This window comes from Zalophus californianus, chromosome 10 (genome assembly GCF_009762305.2).
Source record: "Zalophus californianus isolate mZalCal1 chromosome 10, mZalCal1.pri.v2, whole genome shotgun sequence".
NCBI lineage: Eukaryota > Metazoa > Chordata > Mammalia > Carnivora > Otariidae > Zalophus > Zalophus californianus.
In genome coordinates, this window is record NC_045604.1 from 45,167,521 (window position 1) to 45,183,803 (window position 16,283).

Sequence of the window (16,283 nt, forward strand, 5' to 3'; positions counted from 1 at the left end):
ATCCCTGCGGTGCGTTCCCGCGCCGCTCCTCCCGGGGGAGGAAGGGGAGTCTCCCCGGATCTGCCGCTTGTTGGGCCCCTGCTGGAGGAGCAGTGGCCCAACTGGGCCGCGGATCACGGTTTATGGCAACCCCGAGCTGAGAGCCCGTGCCTCGGCTCCATCTCTGCAGCCGGCTTCCCCGCTCCGATACCTGTGAGCTCTGCCGCACTCAGGCACCCCCGGTCTTTCTGTGACCCCGAGGGTCCTGAGACCACACTGTCCCACGAGGGTTCCACTCCCCGCTTAGCCACTGGAGCGACGTCCCTCAGCGGAGCCGACTTCTAAAAGTTCCGATTTTGTGCTCTGCGGCTCTATCACTTGCCGGAAGCAGCCGACGGAGGCCCCCTCTCCCGCCGTCTATCCTCCCGGATATCGCCTCAGATTCACTTCTCTGCATGTCCTACCTTCCAAAAAGTGGTCGCTTTTCTGTTCGGAGATTTGCTGCTATTCTTTTCTTTGATCTCTTGTTGAGTTCGTAGGTGTTCAGAATAGTTTGATCCCTATCCGGCTGAATTCCTGAGATCAGACGAAATCCAGGTCTCCTACTCCTCTGCCATCTTGCTCCGTGCCCCGCTTCCTTCCCAATTTTTTAAGAATAGGTTTTCTGATGAAACTGTGCTTTGAGTTAAAAAAAATTCAGGTAAAGAAAAAGGCCATCAGCGATTCCACTTCTGGATATATATTCAAAGGGAACAAAATCACTATTTCAAAGAGATGTCTGCACTCCCATGTTCACTGCAGAATTATTCACAATATTCAAGGTGTGGAAACAACCTAAGTGTCCTGGATGAATGGATCAAGAAAATGTCACACACACACACACACACACATACATACACTCTCTCTCTCTCTCTCTCTCTCTCTTTCACACTGGAATATTAACCTTAAAAAGAGGAAGAGATCTTGTCATTTGCAACAACACCAATGAACTAGAGGGCATTTTGCTAAGTGAAGTGAGAGAAAGACAAATACTGCATGGCGTCACTTATATGTGCAATCTAAAAATAAAATAAGTCAAACTCAGCAACAGTAGCCAGGGACTGGGGGATGGGAGAAATAAAGAGAGGTTGGTAGAAGGATACAAACTTTCAGTTACAAGATGAATAAGGTCTGAGAATCTAATATAAAACATGGTGACTGTAGTTGATTGGCACTGTGTTTTATAATTGCAGATTGCTAAAAGTGTTCTTGCCAGAGAGAGAGAGAGAGAGAGAGAGAGAGAGAGAGAGAGAGAGAAATGTAAATAGGAGAGTTGCTAGATGTGTTAACCCAATGGTGGGATCCCTTTCACAATGTATGGGTGTATCAGATCATCTTTATGGAGCTTGAACAGTTGCAGTGTATTGCAGTTTTGTCAGTTTTACCTCAGTAAAGCTGAAAACCATAAAAAACAAAAAGCAATCACTGGCATGGGGAAAAAGCCATAATCATAGTCTTTTCTTATAAAAGGACAAATGTCACATGTATGTAATAGGTATTCATAGAAAGGTAATGGGCTTAGTTGTGTATAGAAAAGAACTTTCTCGTGTTACAATGTGGAGTGTTCTCTAACAGTAATTCCCCTAGTGATACTCAAAGCATCACCTAAGGGGGCCTGAGGCATAGTGTAAGGAATGATAAACATGCATGGTTACAAATGTTTTAGCCCTTTTTAAAATTTTTGAATTGGATTTGCAAATTTCTAATGTATTTTATCAAAGGCAGGAAAAATATCCTATAAAGATGGTCCTAAAGTCAGTTGGCTCATAGCATTGTGGATAGGGATTCCAACTTCTCATTTCATGGTACAGGATAATGTACCCATACAACTGTTTGGGGGATTTTTATACAAAGCCATGGGCAATTAAGTGGATCCCATGTTTTAGAGGTACCTGATGATCCTATCATATAGATTATTTAGTTTTTTAAAACTATCCTCAGGGGGAGTTGGTATTATTAGAAGATTCTATCAAACATCAAAGAGATACTTCAGCTTAATTCTCACACTGTGATCTGACTTCAGAAATAGCATGCTGTTAATAACAATAAGTGAAAACGAGACACAGCTCTGCCCAGCTTCGTGGTCTCAGCATGTTCATCTGCACCATCGGACTCACCTCTCTAAGTGCTGTGGTTTCAGGAAGGGGCGTGAATAGAGGGTATAGGCGTTGGCAGAGAAAAGCTGAGCAAAGCCAATGAGAAAATAGAAGCTAAAAAAAAAAAAATGCTAGGGTTTCTATGAGGGATAGTACAAACCAGAGGGAAGCGTTTGGGGCAGATTATCGTGGCAGACATTAGGGGGACATTTCTGAGGGTCTGCTCAGTTTGAGGTCTCAGTGGGTGGGACTGTAGTCAAAGTGAGAGAATTTTCAGTGGAAATGAAACCGTGACATTGCATCAGGCTATGAAAGAGGTGCAATGCAGGGGTGTTTTAATGATGATTCTTTAGCTATGGTCAGGCCTCAAGCCTGATCTCTCTTGACATTCTCTCTCTCAAGGCTGAATCAGGTGCCTGTGGGGTGAACTCACCTCTCTTCTTGGATTTGACCCACAGTAGCTGTACCATCACTGCTGCGAAACTAGTCTTTCTCGTGATCGCTTCTCTCCAAATGTTCATGTTCTGTGGGGATAGGGAGGAAAACTGTACCTTGTGTATCTTTGTATACCCCATGCTTGCCAGACACTTAGTAGTTTTCAATAAGTATTTGTTGATTAAATGAATGAATGATTGGACAATTGCTTATGTGCAGGATCCAGATAACATAGTAAAAAGCTTTCCCTACTGATCCATGGTTAACTTTATGAATTAGAGATCTTCTGCCTCTTAAATGACTTCATAATCATAACCTTCAAAATGGGCAAAATATTGGGGCTCCTGGATGGCTCAATCGGTGAAGCATCCAACTCTTGATTTCAACTCAGGTCATGATCTCAGGGTTGTGAGATTGAGCCCCGTGTCCACCTCTACACGGGGCGTGGAGCTTGCTTAAGATTCTTTGTCTCCCTCTCCCTTTCCCTCTGCCCCTCCCAAGGCAAAATATTAAAATATATTTCTGATGAAGTTGTAAAACTTGAAAACACCACTCATTAAATTACTGCTATAAAATATAGAGTGTGTGTGTTTCAAAAACAAAATCCCTACCTAGTTAGGATTCTGAGAGAACTCATATCGATCATGCATGTCTTTTAAAAAATATAATTAAATGGAAGCTTCCTGAGTCATCCCTTGAATTGGATGTAAATCATGTCTAATCTGCTTATTAACATGCCCCTCACCTCCATGCCTGAATAACAGAGAAGTCCTCCTAAAAGTTATTCTTACATGTTTCATTTTTGTTAGCTTGCTGCGGTTTATTTGATTTTTGTGTGATTTCACCTTTTTAAATGCAAGTAAGACTTCTTGATACAAACACAGCTTCTACAACACGGAAGAAACACCACACAATGCTTTTCAAGGGTAGCAAAGGATAATTCACATCTTAGATCCTTACATTAACTTCTTGGATCACTTACGAGGCTGTAAGCAGGAATTTGGAATGAGGATGGGGACAGTGAGAGGGACTTCCAGAGAGGACAGTTGTCAAGTTCCCTTGGATCACCACTGTCCTTCAGGGATTCTGTTAGGGTTTCCCACTCTCCTTCCTGTTTTTACTTTGTTTTGAAGAGGTGGCAACGGGGAGGTTTCCCCTCTCACTTCAGTTTGCTCTCCTGTGGACGCATGAGCTTGCTTTCCTACATTCCTTTCTGAAAAGTGAGGAATCCAGTTCCCTTAGGTGGTGATGCTTGAGGTGGGACTGAGGGAGGTCGACCCCTGAGAACGTGCTGGCCGTCAACGCGTGGCGGCGGTGGCAGCAATGACCCTCAGCAGCCTCCCGGTTGGAGAGGAATTTTCCCCTTCTTCTACCTTCAGAGCTGAATCCCATCTCTCATTCTTCTTGTCTCACAATTCGGTGATGTTTCTTCAAAAACTATGGTAGGTTGACAGAATGGATTTCTGCACTACTAATTGAATATCTCTCAAAGTGTGCTCAACTTGGCACCAGAGAGACGTCCTTATCTTTAAGTTGGATAAGGCCCTTCACAGCGTCAGCCCACAGTCCCCTTCCCTGCCCCGCTCCCACCTCCTCCCGCCAAACGAGGGTGAGTATGGACTCACGCGCACACGCGCTCTTCCGCATTCTAGTGTCTTCACTCAGGCACTTCCTTATGTCTGGATGATGCCACTGTCCTTGCAGCCTTGCAAATTTCTACCAGAGGGCACCTGGGTGGCTCTGTCGGTAAAGCGGCTGTCTTCGGCTCTGGTCATGATCTCAGGGTCCTGGGATCGAGTCCCGCATCGGGCTCCCTGCTCAGCAGGGAGTCTGCTTCTCCCGCTCCTCCCTGTTCATGCTCTCTCTCACTATCTCTGTCTCTCTCCCTCAAATAAATAAATAAATAAAATCTTAAAAAAAAAATTCTACAAGACTTTGAAGTCTCTACAAAATACCACTTCCTCTTTTAATTCCTGTCTTTGCCCAGTCATAATTTCATTTTTTTTTTAAATTCTGCATTGCCATAGATTTCTGTGAAACCTCTATCATGGCACTCCTACACAACATTGTGTAGATTTTCAAAAAATGTCTTACTCATGCACATTTCCCCTGTCAGGGCCCTGAGTTATATATACCAGTATGAATAGACCAAATCAAAATGTGTTAAGAGGTTACCCAATCGTGTAGAGAAACTACAAACATTAACTGTCTAGGGAATAAAAAAAATCTTCCTTTTTTGTAAAACTTGACCAACTAACCCTAACCCTATACTTCCTGTTAATGATTTGATAGAACCAGTGCTAGAAAGTAGTATGAAGAAATACTGCAATTTGCATTTGCTTGGCTTCATTTAAGATCATTACCTTTGTATCTAAGTTTGTTTTGGAGATTGATTTAGAATTACCTTTCAGTATTAGGTTAATTTGAAAAATTCCCTTTGCTGATACTTTAAGGCTTAAATGATTAGATTTCTACATCCATAGGTGTCCTTAGAGCTCTAGGAAGGAGGCCTGCAGCTGTGTTTCGGTTTCTATAGCCCTGTTCCTTAGGCTGAGAAACATCAGTTGTTCATAAAGGGGAGGTGCAAGTGCTAATTCGTATCAGGTGCATGGCCTGATGCTTCTTTTGCTCCGCTTGGGTGTAAAGAGGTAAGGGCCTGTGCTACGGCAGGCTGGATGGAGACAAAAGAATGGGTAGATACCCAAAGCAAACATCTATGATACTGGCATAAGTCATCTACAAGATTGAAATGGCTGGAAAAGGATGATGAAAGAATAAAATAAATAAACAGCAAACCCTGAGAATTTGGGAAGCGACCTTCGGTGGGGTGGGGAAGGTATATTTACTTAAGTTAGCTAGAGGACTATCTCCTTTGTGGTCTATCCATAAATTCTCCGCAGTCTTTATTAGCGGTCCAGTAGACATACAAAGGCTCTGATAAGAGGTGGGCAAGTGCCTTGTTTTCTTCTCTTGATCTTCCCACATCTTCTCAATCCTTAAAGCATTCAGCTAGCTAAGCAGAAAATGGACAAAAGTAAGTTTGAATCCTTGCCCCCATCTCCTTCCTTTATCTTCCAAAACACTGTCACCTCAGGTAAAATAAAATACGGAGTTCCTTACAGAACCCACTAGAAATCTATAAATTAGCCCATATTTCAGCCTGAAGAGGAAGACCACTTCGTCCTGGGGAAAAAACTGAGGATCTGAGAAGAGCTGGCTTGCAAGGCAGGAGGGGGAAGATGGAGAATTTTTCCCAGTTTCCTGTGGCTGGGAGATCTCATGAATGTACTTTCCTTACTCTGAAGGTTTTTTAGATTCCAGAACATTAGCAAACATACGTGCACTTTATGTGTAGCAAGGAGCAGTGCTCAAATATTTATTTGAATAAACAAATACGTATGTTTTTGTTATCTCCTCAACAAGTTCAGCCATGAGTTGTACAGGGGGCACGCCTTCTAGTCTTGCTTTCCGAGAGAAAATCAGATGAAATGGGGCCATGTTGCCTTTCCTCCTTCAGCACCAATTACCCCACCCCTACCCCGAGTACAGGGAGTTCATGCAGGAATCCTAGTGCATTGCTGATCACATAGCACAACGAGACACAGGCTTTATTTCACGCATTCTGATCCAGCTTTCTGTTCTTGCAGGTGCGCACATCTCGACTGACTTAGCAGGAAGGTGGATTTTCTTTGTGTTTAAAGAAAAAAAATGTCCCTGTGTCTGTAGAGATGATTTGCAGTTCAGCCCGGCTGAAGCTGACCGAATGAGACTATGGGCTGTGCCTCTGCTAAGCATGTTGCCACTGTTCAAAATGAAGAGGAAGCCCAGAAAGGGAAGAACTACCAGAATGGAGATGTGTTCGGCGGTGAGTGCCCTTGAACTTTACCTTTGACCTTTTGACCTGGGCTTTTCACTTTCTCAGGAGCAAATATTTGTAGTGTTTGGGGGGGGGCGCTGCTGGTAAAGGGCTGACGAGATAGGGCTAGAAATCACTGCAGATCTTTAACGTGGGGCAATTTCCGTAATAATTTATACATAGAGGATTTTGAGGAGCATGGTGGAGGTTTTATAGTATTTCACTCAAGTTTTAAATAACTAGTAGGACTTAAATGGGTACATAGCACAGCAACCTCAGGGGGTCCTGGTAGAGGTGTGCTCACTGTAAGACCGAAAACACAGCGGTCCAAAAGTACAGTGAGTGAGGATTTGTAAACGAAAGAGTGAGGTGTTTTTTAGGGTTAGTAGTTACTCTTTATGTGACTTTTTATGTGTATTTCTTCAGATTAAAAAATACAAATACAATGAATTTAATAATCGTCTTTTAACCTTTCTGTGGTGATTCAAAGTGACTTTGGAATATCTAGTGCAAAGATCACAACCTGCCAACCCATGGCCATGTCTGGCTTGCAAATATATTTTCTTTGGCTCCCAGAGAATTATGAAATAAAGTGCAAGGCAGTGTTCAAAACTCAGGATGTTTCACATAAAACCCCCAAATTTCTTCAGGAAATCTGGCAACACCGGGTTTGTCTTCCCTGAGGCAGTGGCCCCCTCAGTCCAGCTGTGGCCTCCCGAGAACTGCAGAGCCTGCCCTGGAGAGTAGCACATCCAGTCCCTTTCACTCATGAATGTCATCTGCCTGGCCACTTACAGGCTTCTGAGTTTGTCTGGTGATGAGTTCGTCCCTTAGAAGATCAGCGATTGCTCTGGCATCACATGGCCGTGGGTTAGTACAAAATTCCAGTTAGGAAGCAGACATAGCAGTTTTGCTAAGTTACTTGAACAGTGATAACCCACAACTGGACCCATGCATGGCATTCCTGTGTTCAGTCACCGTCAAGTCATTCTACGGCATTTTGGTCCATTGTAATGGTTATGCCGGTCCCTGGTGAGGAATTGGGGTGTTGTGGGAAGACTAATGCTCTGCTAAAAGTGGGCTAGTATATATGGAGGAGGATTTTGTGTTGTATCGTTTTAAGGAAATGTATGTGTTGCCTGGAACAAATTTGCTTCTGGTGGGGACTGCCTAGAAAATTGAGAACTGTGGCAAAGAGTAACATGTGAGCATCTAAATAAAACTCGACTTTGGGGCGCCTGGGTGGCTCAGTTGGTTAAGCAACTGCCTTCGGCTCAGGTCATGATTCTGGAGTCCCTGGATCGAGTCCCGCATCGGGCTCCCTGCTCAGCAGTGAGTCTGCTTCTCCCTCGGACCCTCTCCCCTCTCATGTGCTCTCTCTCTCTCTCTCATTCTCTCTGTCTCAAATAAATAAATAAAATCTTAAAAAAGAAAAAAAAACTCGACTTCGGATCACTGAGACCGGTTTCTGGGAAAACAGTTAATTGGAACTAGCGTCATTCTGTCACCCTTGAACACTTAACTTTTAAGAGAACATAATCTAGTATCAAGGGTTTGTTCAAACTAACTTCTGCGTGATATTCTATGTCATTATCATTTTTGTAACAAGAGCTACCATTAATGGAGCTGCCACCGTATGTTAAACATGCAAAAAGCATTTATACATTCATTTTCATGGTGAATTTTCACAACAATCCTGTGAAAGATGTGTCATCCCAGTTTTACATATTTGGAAGCTGAAGCACAGGAGAGACTAACTGGTCCCAAGTTGCCCAGCTACGGAAGCCACAGACTCAGGTCTCTCTGACTCCAGAGTCCATGTTGCTTTTCTTAATGTTGATGCCTGGCGCCCTGCTGCCTCCCATTGGTCACTCATTCTTAAATGCAAAAGAATTGCATTGGCCTGTACAGGATATGCCAAGACCTTTTGCTAAATGCCATGGAGGGTACAGAGGTAAATAATATGTAAACCTCCCTTCCTAGACTTAATAAGAGGATGAGGAAATTTTATGAGGCAGAATAAGCCAAACACCAGGAAAGGAAAAGACATACATCATGATAAGAGTCAAGGGGATGGAGAGACTGCCTTAAAAGGTGGGATCAGAGCAGATTTCTAGAGGGGACATCTGAACCTGGCCTTAAAGGACCAGAAGAATCTAAACTTGTTGGATGAAGAAAGGCTAGAGGTAATGTGAGACTTACTCGAGAATTATAAATAATCCAGTTGGAATGGAGTATAAAATTTAAGTGAGAGAGAATTGGCTAGAAAACTAAGTTAGGGTTAAATTATAGAGAACTTTGAATACCAAATTACAGTCTAGAAAGATAGACTGTAAGGGCAAAAATCAGTGATATTCAGTATATTGCACTTACATTCTGCCCCGCAATGAGACCACCTAACCATCCATTTGGTAATTCAGTTTCAGCTTTTATAGGCGAGGAGACTTTCTATTATTCTAAAGTACTATGTGTATTTGGCAAAAGTTGGCATCTAATAAAGGAGCCTTCTATTAGTCAGCTGTCGCTGGGTATTGGACAACCTGAAGATCTCAGCGGCATTCAACAATGAGCATGTCTTTCTTGATCACGAGTTGGTGAGTCAGCTGGAGTGGTTCTGCTCCATGTCTCTCATCTTCCTCCTGGGACCAGTGAGCCGCAGGAGGGGAGAGGGGGGCATGCTCTTCTTTTGCAGAAGGGTAAAAGTGCAAGCGATACACAAGATGCCTCTTAACCTTGGGCTTATTGCTGGCACAGCATCATTTTTCTGGTCGACTCAAGTCACATGAACGGGCTCCGAGACAAGAGGCAGAGAAACCCACCTGACGGCAGTGCATTTGTGACGAGGGTGCGGATGCGGAGAAAGGTCAAGAATTGGGGCGAACAATTCAGTCCACCCCCAGCCTGCCTAGTCATTGCTGCCTGTGCGGCTCCATGCGGTTCATGCAGCCCGTTAGCTTTTTTCCAGCCTCCTAATACTTATACTGAAGTTTTATTCACTCCAGCATTCATCATCTTGTTACTCTTTCTAACATAAACATTTGTGGGTTTGTGGCATGGTGTTAGATACAGCAGAACAAGGAGGGAGAGAACTTCTTGAACCGGTCAAGGGAGATGGTTTTTGATAGTCCCACAGGGCTCTGGGGGTAGAATTGTCAGAGGGCAGTTTGAACATCAGTGCCATTATCCTAGTGTTACTGAATGCTAGAGTACGTGTAGGACAAGAGAAGGTCCTATTTGTGTTTCTCCACTTAAATTTTAGTTTGCACCAAATGTGATCACAGATGGTCACAGGTAACTGGCAGATCTGGCTTACTTTTACCCACTTGATATCTTTGTCACCCATTGTTTCAGTAACTTATTACCGTATCACAACTCCACATTTAGTGGCTTGAAACAAGCATTGACTTATTATTTATCACAATTCTGTGGGGTGCCTGGGGTTCATCTGCTGTTTTTGCCTGGACTCAACCAGGTAGCGGCATTTAGCTGGGAGCTCAGTGAGGCTCAAGTAACCAAGATGGCTTCAAGTCTCTCTTTCTTAGCTAGAAAGTCAAACTTTTCACGAGCTGGCTGGTGTCTAAGAGAGGAAGTAGAAGCTGTCAGGCCTATAAAGACCTAGCCTTGGAAGTCCAAGAATGTCACTTTTGCCTCATTCTGTTGATTAAAGCAAGTCATAAGACCATCCCAGAGTTGAGAGAGCTAGAGGTCTCCATCTATTGAGTCTGAGGAATTGTTGGGGGCCATCTTTGGAGACTAGTTACCTCAGCCACTGAGAAAGGCATTGAGAACCCCATGACTGGATTATATTCCAACCTGGACAGTTAGAGTCTGCTTTCTAAAGCACTGCTCTGTTTTTTACTGAATAAAGTTGCCTTGTTCACTTTTTCATAGCCGTTTTTAAATGTTTAAAAAATGTTATTACTGCTTGTTGTGAAGAGTTGACAAAGTCTGTGAAGGATGGCATATTTGGGGATGGCGCTGAAGTATGTGTCTCTGAGTGTGTGTACACACACACATTCGATCCTTTTCCTAAAGGTGTGAATTTAATTTCATAGCTTCTAAGGACATGCTGGGGAGCATTGATAAACAGTGTGTTTTTACAAATGCTAATTTCCATTTTTAAGAAGCAGTTTGGTCTCCTTGATGTTTTAGTTATTTAGGAGAGCGACCACTCCAAATGTGTGTGACAGAATATGTCTAGAATACTCCACCATAGAGGATTAAGTGACAAAAGAACATCTTGACTCCTAGATTTCATAGAATTCAGGAGGTCATTGACAAGGAACTTTATCACTGTCGTTCACCTGTAGATTTTCTTTCCCTTTAAATACCGAAGCATAAAAAGTTTCAGATCCTAAGTTGTGCCTCACATCCATGTGGCCTGTTGAGAAGTAAAATCCAGACCAGAAATCTCCATCTCCAGATTGGAATTTTCCTTCCCAGCGATCAGGGCAGATGTGAAGAGTGGTCAGCAGATCTACCAAGGTCAATTGGAGGACAGCTGAGCAGATTGCCAAAACCAGCTTGCATCAAACGAGTGACCAACAGGTTCAAGTTATCATGAACTAGTTAAGCAAGTTCTAAGGAAAGCCAAGTGCTTATTGGATTTCTTTCAACAGCCATTCACTTAGACTATTAAAGTAGGTGCACATAACAGAGTCAAGCCTAATATTATTAGGGAAGTTAACATGTCAGACCTGAGATCATTATCTCTTCTGCAGCCCACCCCAAGGGGAGAAAGCTCTTTACTTATATTGACTGTACTATTTGCCCGGGCCCCACCATTCTTCCAGGAATATAGGCTTTAGTCTTGAAAAGGCTTTAAACTGGAGGCCTTTGTCTCTTCCAGTTCCCAGCTCCTGTGACTCTTGCAGTTTTCCTCAGAGGCTCTTTTCCTGCAGTTGCTACAATCCATCGCCCAGAACAGCGCAGTGCCCTCCGACCTGAGCTCCATGAGCCTCCCTGGTTGCTTGTTTTCTTCTTGGATTTTTTTTGTTGTTGTTGTTCATTTTTAATTCTCCATTTTTTTTTTTGCGCTTTTGTCGGAATCTGTCGGGTTTTTCTAAGTGCTCCTCTGCCCGTGTTCATTTTCCTACTCCAGAACGTTCTGTGGTGCCTAGTTCTTAGCCAGTAAAATCCTAAATCCGCAGTGAACATGCAAGGCCTCACAGAGTGCTCACAGCCACCCTGGCATCCTTGTTTCACACTCTGCCCTTCATGTTTGCTGTTCCTCAGCCAAACTGGAAGCTCGCCCTGTGACCTCAGACACACCTGTCTCCCAGGGCCTCTGGTACGCCATGACCTCTGCCGGGCATTGGGCCCTTTCTCTTGCCTTCATCTTTTTAAATCCTGCTGTTCTTCCAAACTTCACCCAAACTTGTGTGAAGCTTTTCTAATACCTTCAGAAAGTATTGCTTTCCTGCCATCCCAGAATACCTTTTTACATACTTACATATTTGGATTATTTCTTGATATGTCTCATCTCATTATTTGTGTTTATGTGTCATCTCTCTTATGAGCCGGTTAGCCCATTAAAGGCACGGACTGTAGGTATTGAGAGAAACCTGAGTTCCCAGAACCCTGGGAGCTGGAGGCAGAGAGACTGGGGATCCGGTTGGGCTCTGCCAGCACCAGCTTCCCCATATCACTAGGTGGCCGAGTTTGGCTGAAGGGCCAAGAGAGTCTGAGGTTTATAAATATCCCGTAAGTGGAGGTGCTTAGATTATGACAGTAAATTCTTCCGGAATAGCAGTGTAAGACTGAATATAAAAGGGAAGCTATAAAGCAAGATTTTGGCTACTTTGTCTCCCCTGGGCTCTATGTTGCTGTGTAGCTTCAGTTAAGTGCTGATGCTCAGCTCTGCAAATTGGGAACATACAACAGGCTTGTCTGTGTGTGTGTGAGAGAGAGAGAGAGAGAGAGAGAGAGAGAGAGACGCTGTTATCCAATCTGTTACCCATCTAAAATACTGTAGGGACCAACTTCACAGGTTATGGGAAGATTACATAAGAGAATATATCACATTCATTCAGAAAGTCAAAGCAGTTGAAGGAAACTAATAATTCACTGTTTCTTTCTGCAGTGATTTCTGATTGCATGAAGTGAAGATTAATTAAAATTAATCTGCATTTGTGTTTGTGAGACAGTAAAAGGATGTTACCTCTGTGCCATCCAGTCCAGTAGCCTCTGGTCACCTCTGACTATGAAGCATGTGAAATATGCCTAATTCTAATTGAGATATGCTATGAGCATGAAATACACACAGGATTTTAAAGACAGTATAAAAGAGAATAAAATAGCTCATTAATGATTTTTTTATTAATTATGTATTGAAGTGATAATATTTTGGATATGTTGGGTTAAATAAAATGCATTATTCAAATTAATTTAATCAGTTTCTTTTTGCACATTTAATGTGGCTCCTAGAAATATTTAAAGTACATCCATAACTCACATTATCTTTCTATTGGAAGGCAGCTGTGCTTCTATAGCTGTACCACTATACCACCAACGCCGGCACATTATCTTTCTATTGGATGATGCTGGTTTAAGTCCCTGAAAGGAAGTGTTGGTGTTTGGAGCTCCCTTTTCTTTCCCATTTCAGCTTTGGAGTTTACTTATTCTGGAATCCAAGAGAAAAGGAGTTAGTTAGGCTGAGACAGGTGGGGGAGCAGGGTATTGGGGTAACAGGACAGCTGGAAAGGCAGAGACGGGGAAGCAGCTTAGCAGATGAGGAAGAGCACACTCTAACTTGCTCATCTCTCTGCGCTAATTAGTGGTAGTCTTTAGCTGCCTCTCACGTAACTTCTTTTGCTGGTCTAGGGAAGCTTCTGTTGACTTCTGAAATTGTTATTTCCCAAAGATCAGAGAAGAAATCATTCTCTCTGCCCCCCCCCCCCGCCTTTTTTGTTTTGTTTTGTTTTCAATGAGTAGGTAAAGAACCTTAAGGGCAGGAGAACCGTTTGATGGGTTTGTGATAGAGCCAGGTCATGGTCATGAAAGCTGGGGAAAAAAAAAAATTAAGTCAAGATGAGTGAGGAACCTAGCCCTGGGTTTTAGTCTTTGAAGACTCCACAGTGTCTTGAGCTGAGCCTCACAATGGTCTCAATGGCTTGAAGTGTACATGGAGCTCGCGAAATTATAGAAGTCAGCCCGCCTTGGCCAGGGGGTTTCATCATACTCTTCCAGAGTAAAAGTGCTTAGCCCAGTGCCTGGCTCAGAGAAGGTGCCCAAATGGCTCCTGGGCTATTCTGATAGCTGCTTGTTGCTTTGACAAGAGACAAGTCTGTTTTATGAGCACGTAACAGTGATTGTGAGTTCTCTCTCTGCTGGGGTTTCTTCCAGCTTCCCCACTTCTTGTATTGCCTTTGGCAAGTAACTTAACTCATCAGTGCCCAGGTTTTTTCATCTGCGATACAGAGATAATAGTGGAATCCACCACTAGGAGTCCTGTGGGGGATCAGATGAATTAACAATGGAAAGCACTCAGAACATTATCTGGTGCATAATTAGCACCCAAGCATCGATTATAAATATGAATAAATTTGCCCCACCTCTTCACTCTTGCCCCTCACCCACCTCAAAATATACCATGCTAGAATGTCCTGTGATGCAGAATCTAATCTAGCTGAGGTAGAGTCAGTCTGGATTTCTGTTTGGAAGAATTTCCTGTAACAGAAAGTCAAGAAAACTCTGTATCTTTTAAATTTAAATTCAATTAGTTAACATGTAGTTTCAGAAGTAGAGGTCAGTGATTCATCAGTTGCATATAACACCCAGTGCTCATGACATCACGTGTCTTCCCCAATGTCTATCACCCAGTTACCCCATCCCCCCACACCCCCCAGCAAGCCTCAGTTTGTTCCCTATAGTTAAGAGTCTCTTATGGTTTGTCTCCCTCTCTGATTTGTCTTATTTTCTTTTCTCTCCCTTCCCCTATGATCCTCTGTCTTGTTTCTTTAAATTCCACATGAGTGAAATCGTATAATTCTACATGAGTGAAATCATGTAATTGTCTTTCTCTGATTGACTTATTTTGCTTAGCATAACACTTTCCATATTTAAAAAAAGAAAAATCTGGGTGCCCAGGTGGCCCGGTCGGTTGAGCGTCTGACTCTTGATTTCAGCTCAGGGCATGATCTCAGGGTCGTGAAATCGAGCCCCGGGTCAGACTCTGTGCTCAGCAAGGAGTCTGCTGGAGATTCTCTCTCTCCCTCTCTGTCTCTCTCAAATAAATAAATCTTAAGAAAAAAAAATCCGAGTACTATTTTCCTTCCCTTGCCATTGGTATCATGAACCTGTTTGTTGAATGTTATATAGAGAGAGAAGTGGAAAAGTAGGACTATTTATCACTTATGGTTTCAAGGCAGCCTGACTGCAGGATGAGGGAGCCTCTGAGTTCACAGACACCATTGGCAGGGACATGCAGGCAGGGCCCTTGGAGGTGTCCCTGTCGTTTTATGTCTAGAGGGTTCCCTTCAATTGCTCTCCTGCTCCCCAGGGGCCTGGTCTTCTCTAGAGCTGCCTGGAGCCCCTTTTCAGGCAGAAAATAAGAAAGAACTTGGCCCTTCAGAAGGCAGTGGAGATGGTTCTGGTACCATCCAGTGAAAGGCACAGAGGACTGGAGCTGCGCACAAGGCTTGTTCTCTGCTGCAGGAGGTTCTCAAAAAGTGACTCAGCAACACAAGAGAAGGTGGGAGGGTTTCTTGACCCACAGCATTTCTCCTCTGAGTTACTTTCTCCTGAGTGACATCACAGAATTTGGAAAGTCAGAAACAATGGCTTCTTCCTGGAATCCTGGCTGGTGTGGCAGAAAGGATGTGTTTTGCCATCAGCACCTGCCTGGTACCACCCACCTGGCAGTGCTTCCCTGGCTGCACCTGCCCGATGCTTAGACCTCATTTGGGACCTGGCTGTCCTCTGCAGAGACCGGCTCAGCACCCAGAGCCAGAAATGTGTCTGTTTCTTTTGCCCCTGAATTATAATATCAAAGCAGCTGTTAGACTCATATTCTACAGTTTCTCTTGCTATCCCCATTTGATGCAAAAGGAGAATGAAGCCAAGAGCCACACCAGTTCACTTACCTAAAGAAGCAGGGCTGTGGCTAGAACTGAGCATGCAAACTCTTGACTAAGGGAGATCCCCCTCTCAGGAATAAGATATCTGTCTTTGCTATTACATCTAAACCAGCCTCTGCTCAGGAGTCTTTGAGAAGTAACTGCTAACTGGCCGCTTGAGCTCAGCCCCAGCTTTTAACCGAGGCTATCTGAAGGCTCTATTATAGTTGTTAGGGCTATTTTCAGGAGATCTGAAATTCACGGTCATGGTGAATGCACGGGCCTGAAATCTGGCAAATTGGTTTCAAATCCTGGCTCAGCTCCTCAACCACCTGTAACTTGGCAAATTACTCTCTTTGTCTCAGTTTCCTCATTTGTATAATATGGGGAGAACAAGTACTTACCTGCCTTCAGAGAGGACTGTTGTGAGATTTAGTGTATGAGTGTATAGAATGGGACTTGTATAATACGCATTGTGTGAGTGCCATTTGTTAATATTGAATTAGCAGCCTTAGTTTTCCTTGATTATGCTGGGGGGCTGGGGAAGCAAAACCCGTTTATTACAGATATTTAATTCTCCAAACTTTAAAAGTTTATCAGTTATCCATATAATACTTATTTCTTTATTTTGTATTTTTAAAATATTTGTGTTCCTATAATTTGTTGTTCTGTTTCGACCTAGAACAGCTTCTCTTCTGTGTAAGATATGAGTGTACATGAGCATGTGTGTATCTTTAAATCAGAAGACTAAAGTATATGATTTGAGTGGTGAATATAATATTATGCCTTATTTCTATAGAAGTGTGGTTTTAAAAAATAGTG

General features: G+C 43.2%; 1 protein-coding gene across 2 annotated transcripts in view; it reads left to right on the forward strand.

Annotated features, from left to right (window-relative positions):
• Positions 1–16,283, forward strand: part of C10H1orf21 (chromosome 10 C1orf21 homolog) — a 230,139-nt gene that overhangs the window by 78,683 nt on the left and 135,173 nt on the right. The window contains exon 2 of one of the 2 annotated variants that reach the window (XM_035722350.1): positions 6,276–6,414. In XM_035722350.1, coding sequence (XP_035578243.1) covers positions 6,321–6,414 — 94 coding nt within the window. In that variant the 5' untranslated portion in view covers positions 6,276–6,320. Of the gene's footprint in view, positions 1–6,196; positions 6,415–16,283 lie in introns of both variants that reach the window. The other variant, XM_035722349.1, reaches the window with a different exon arrangement.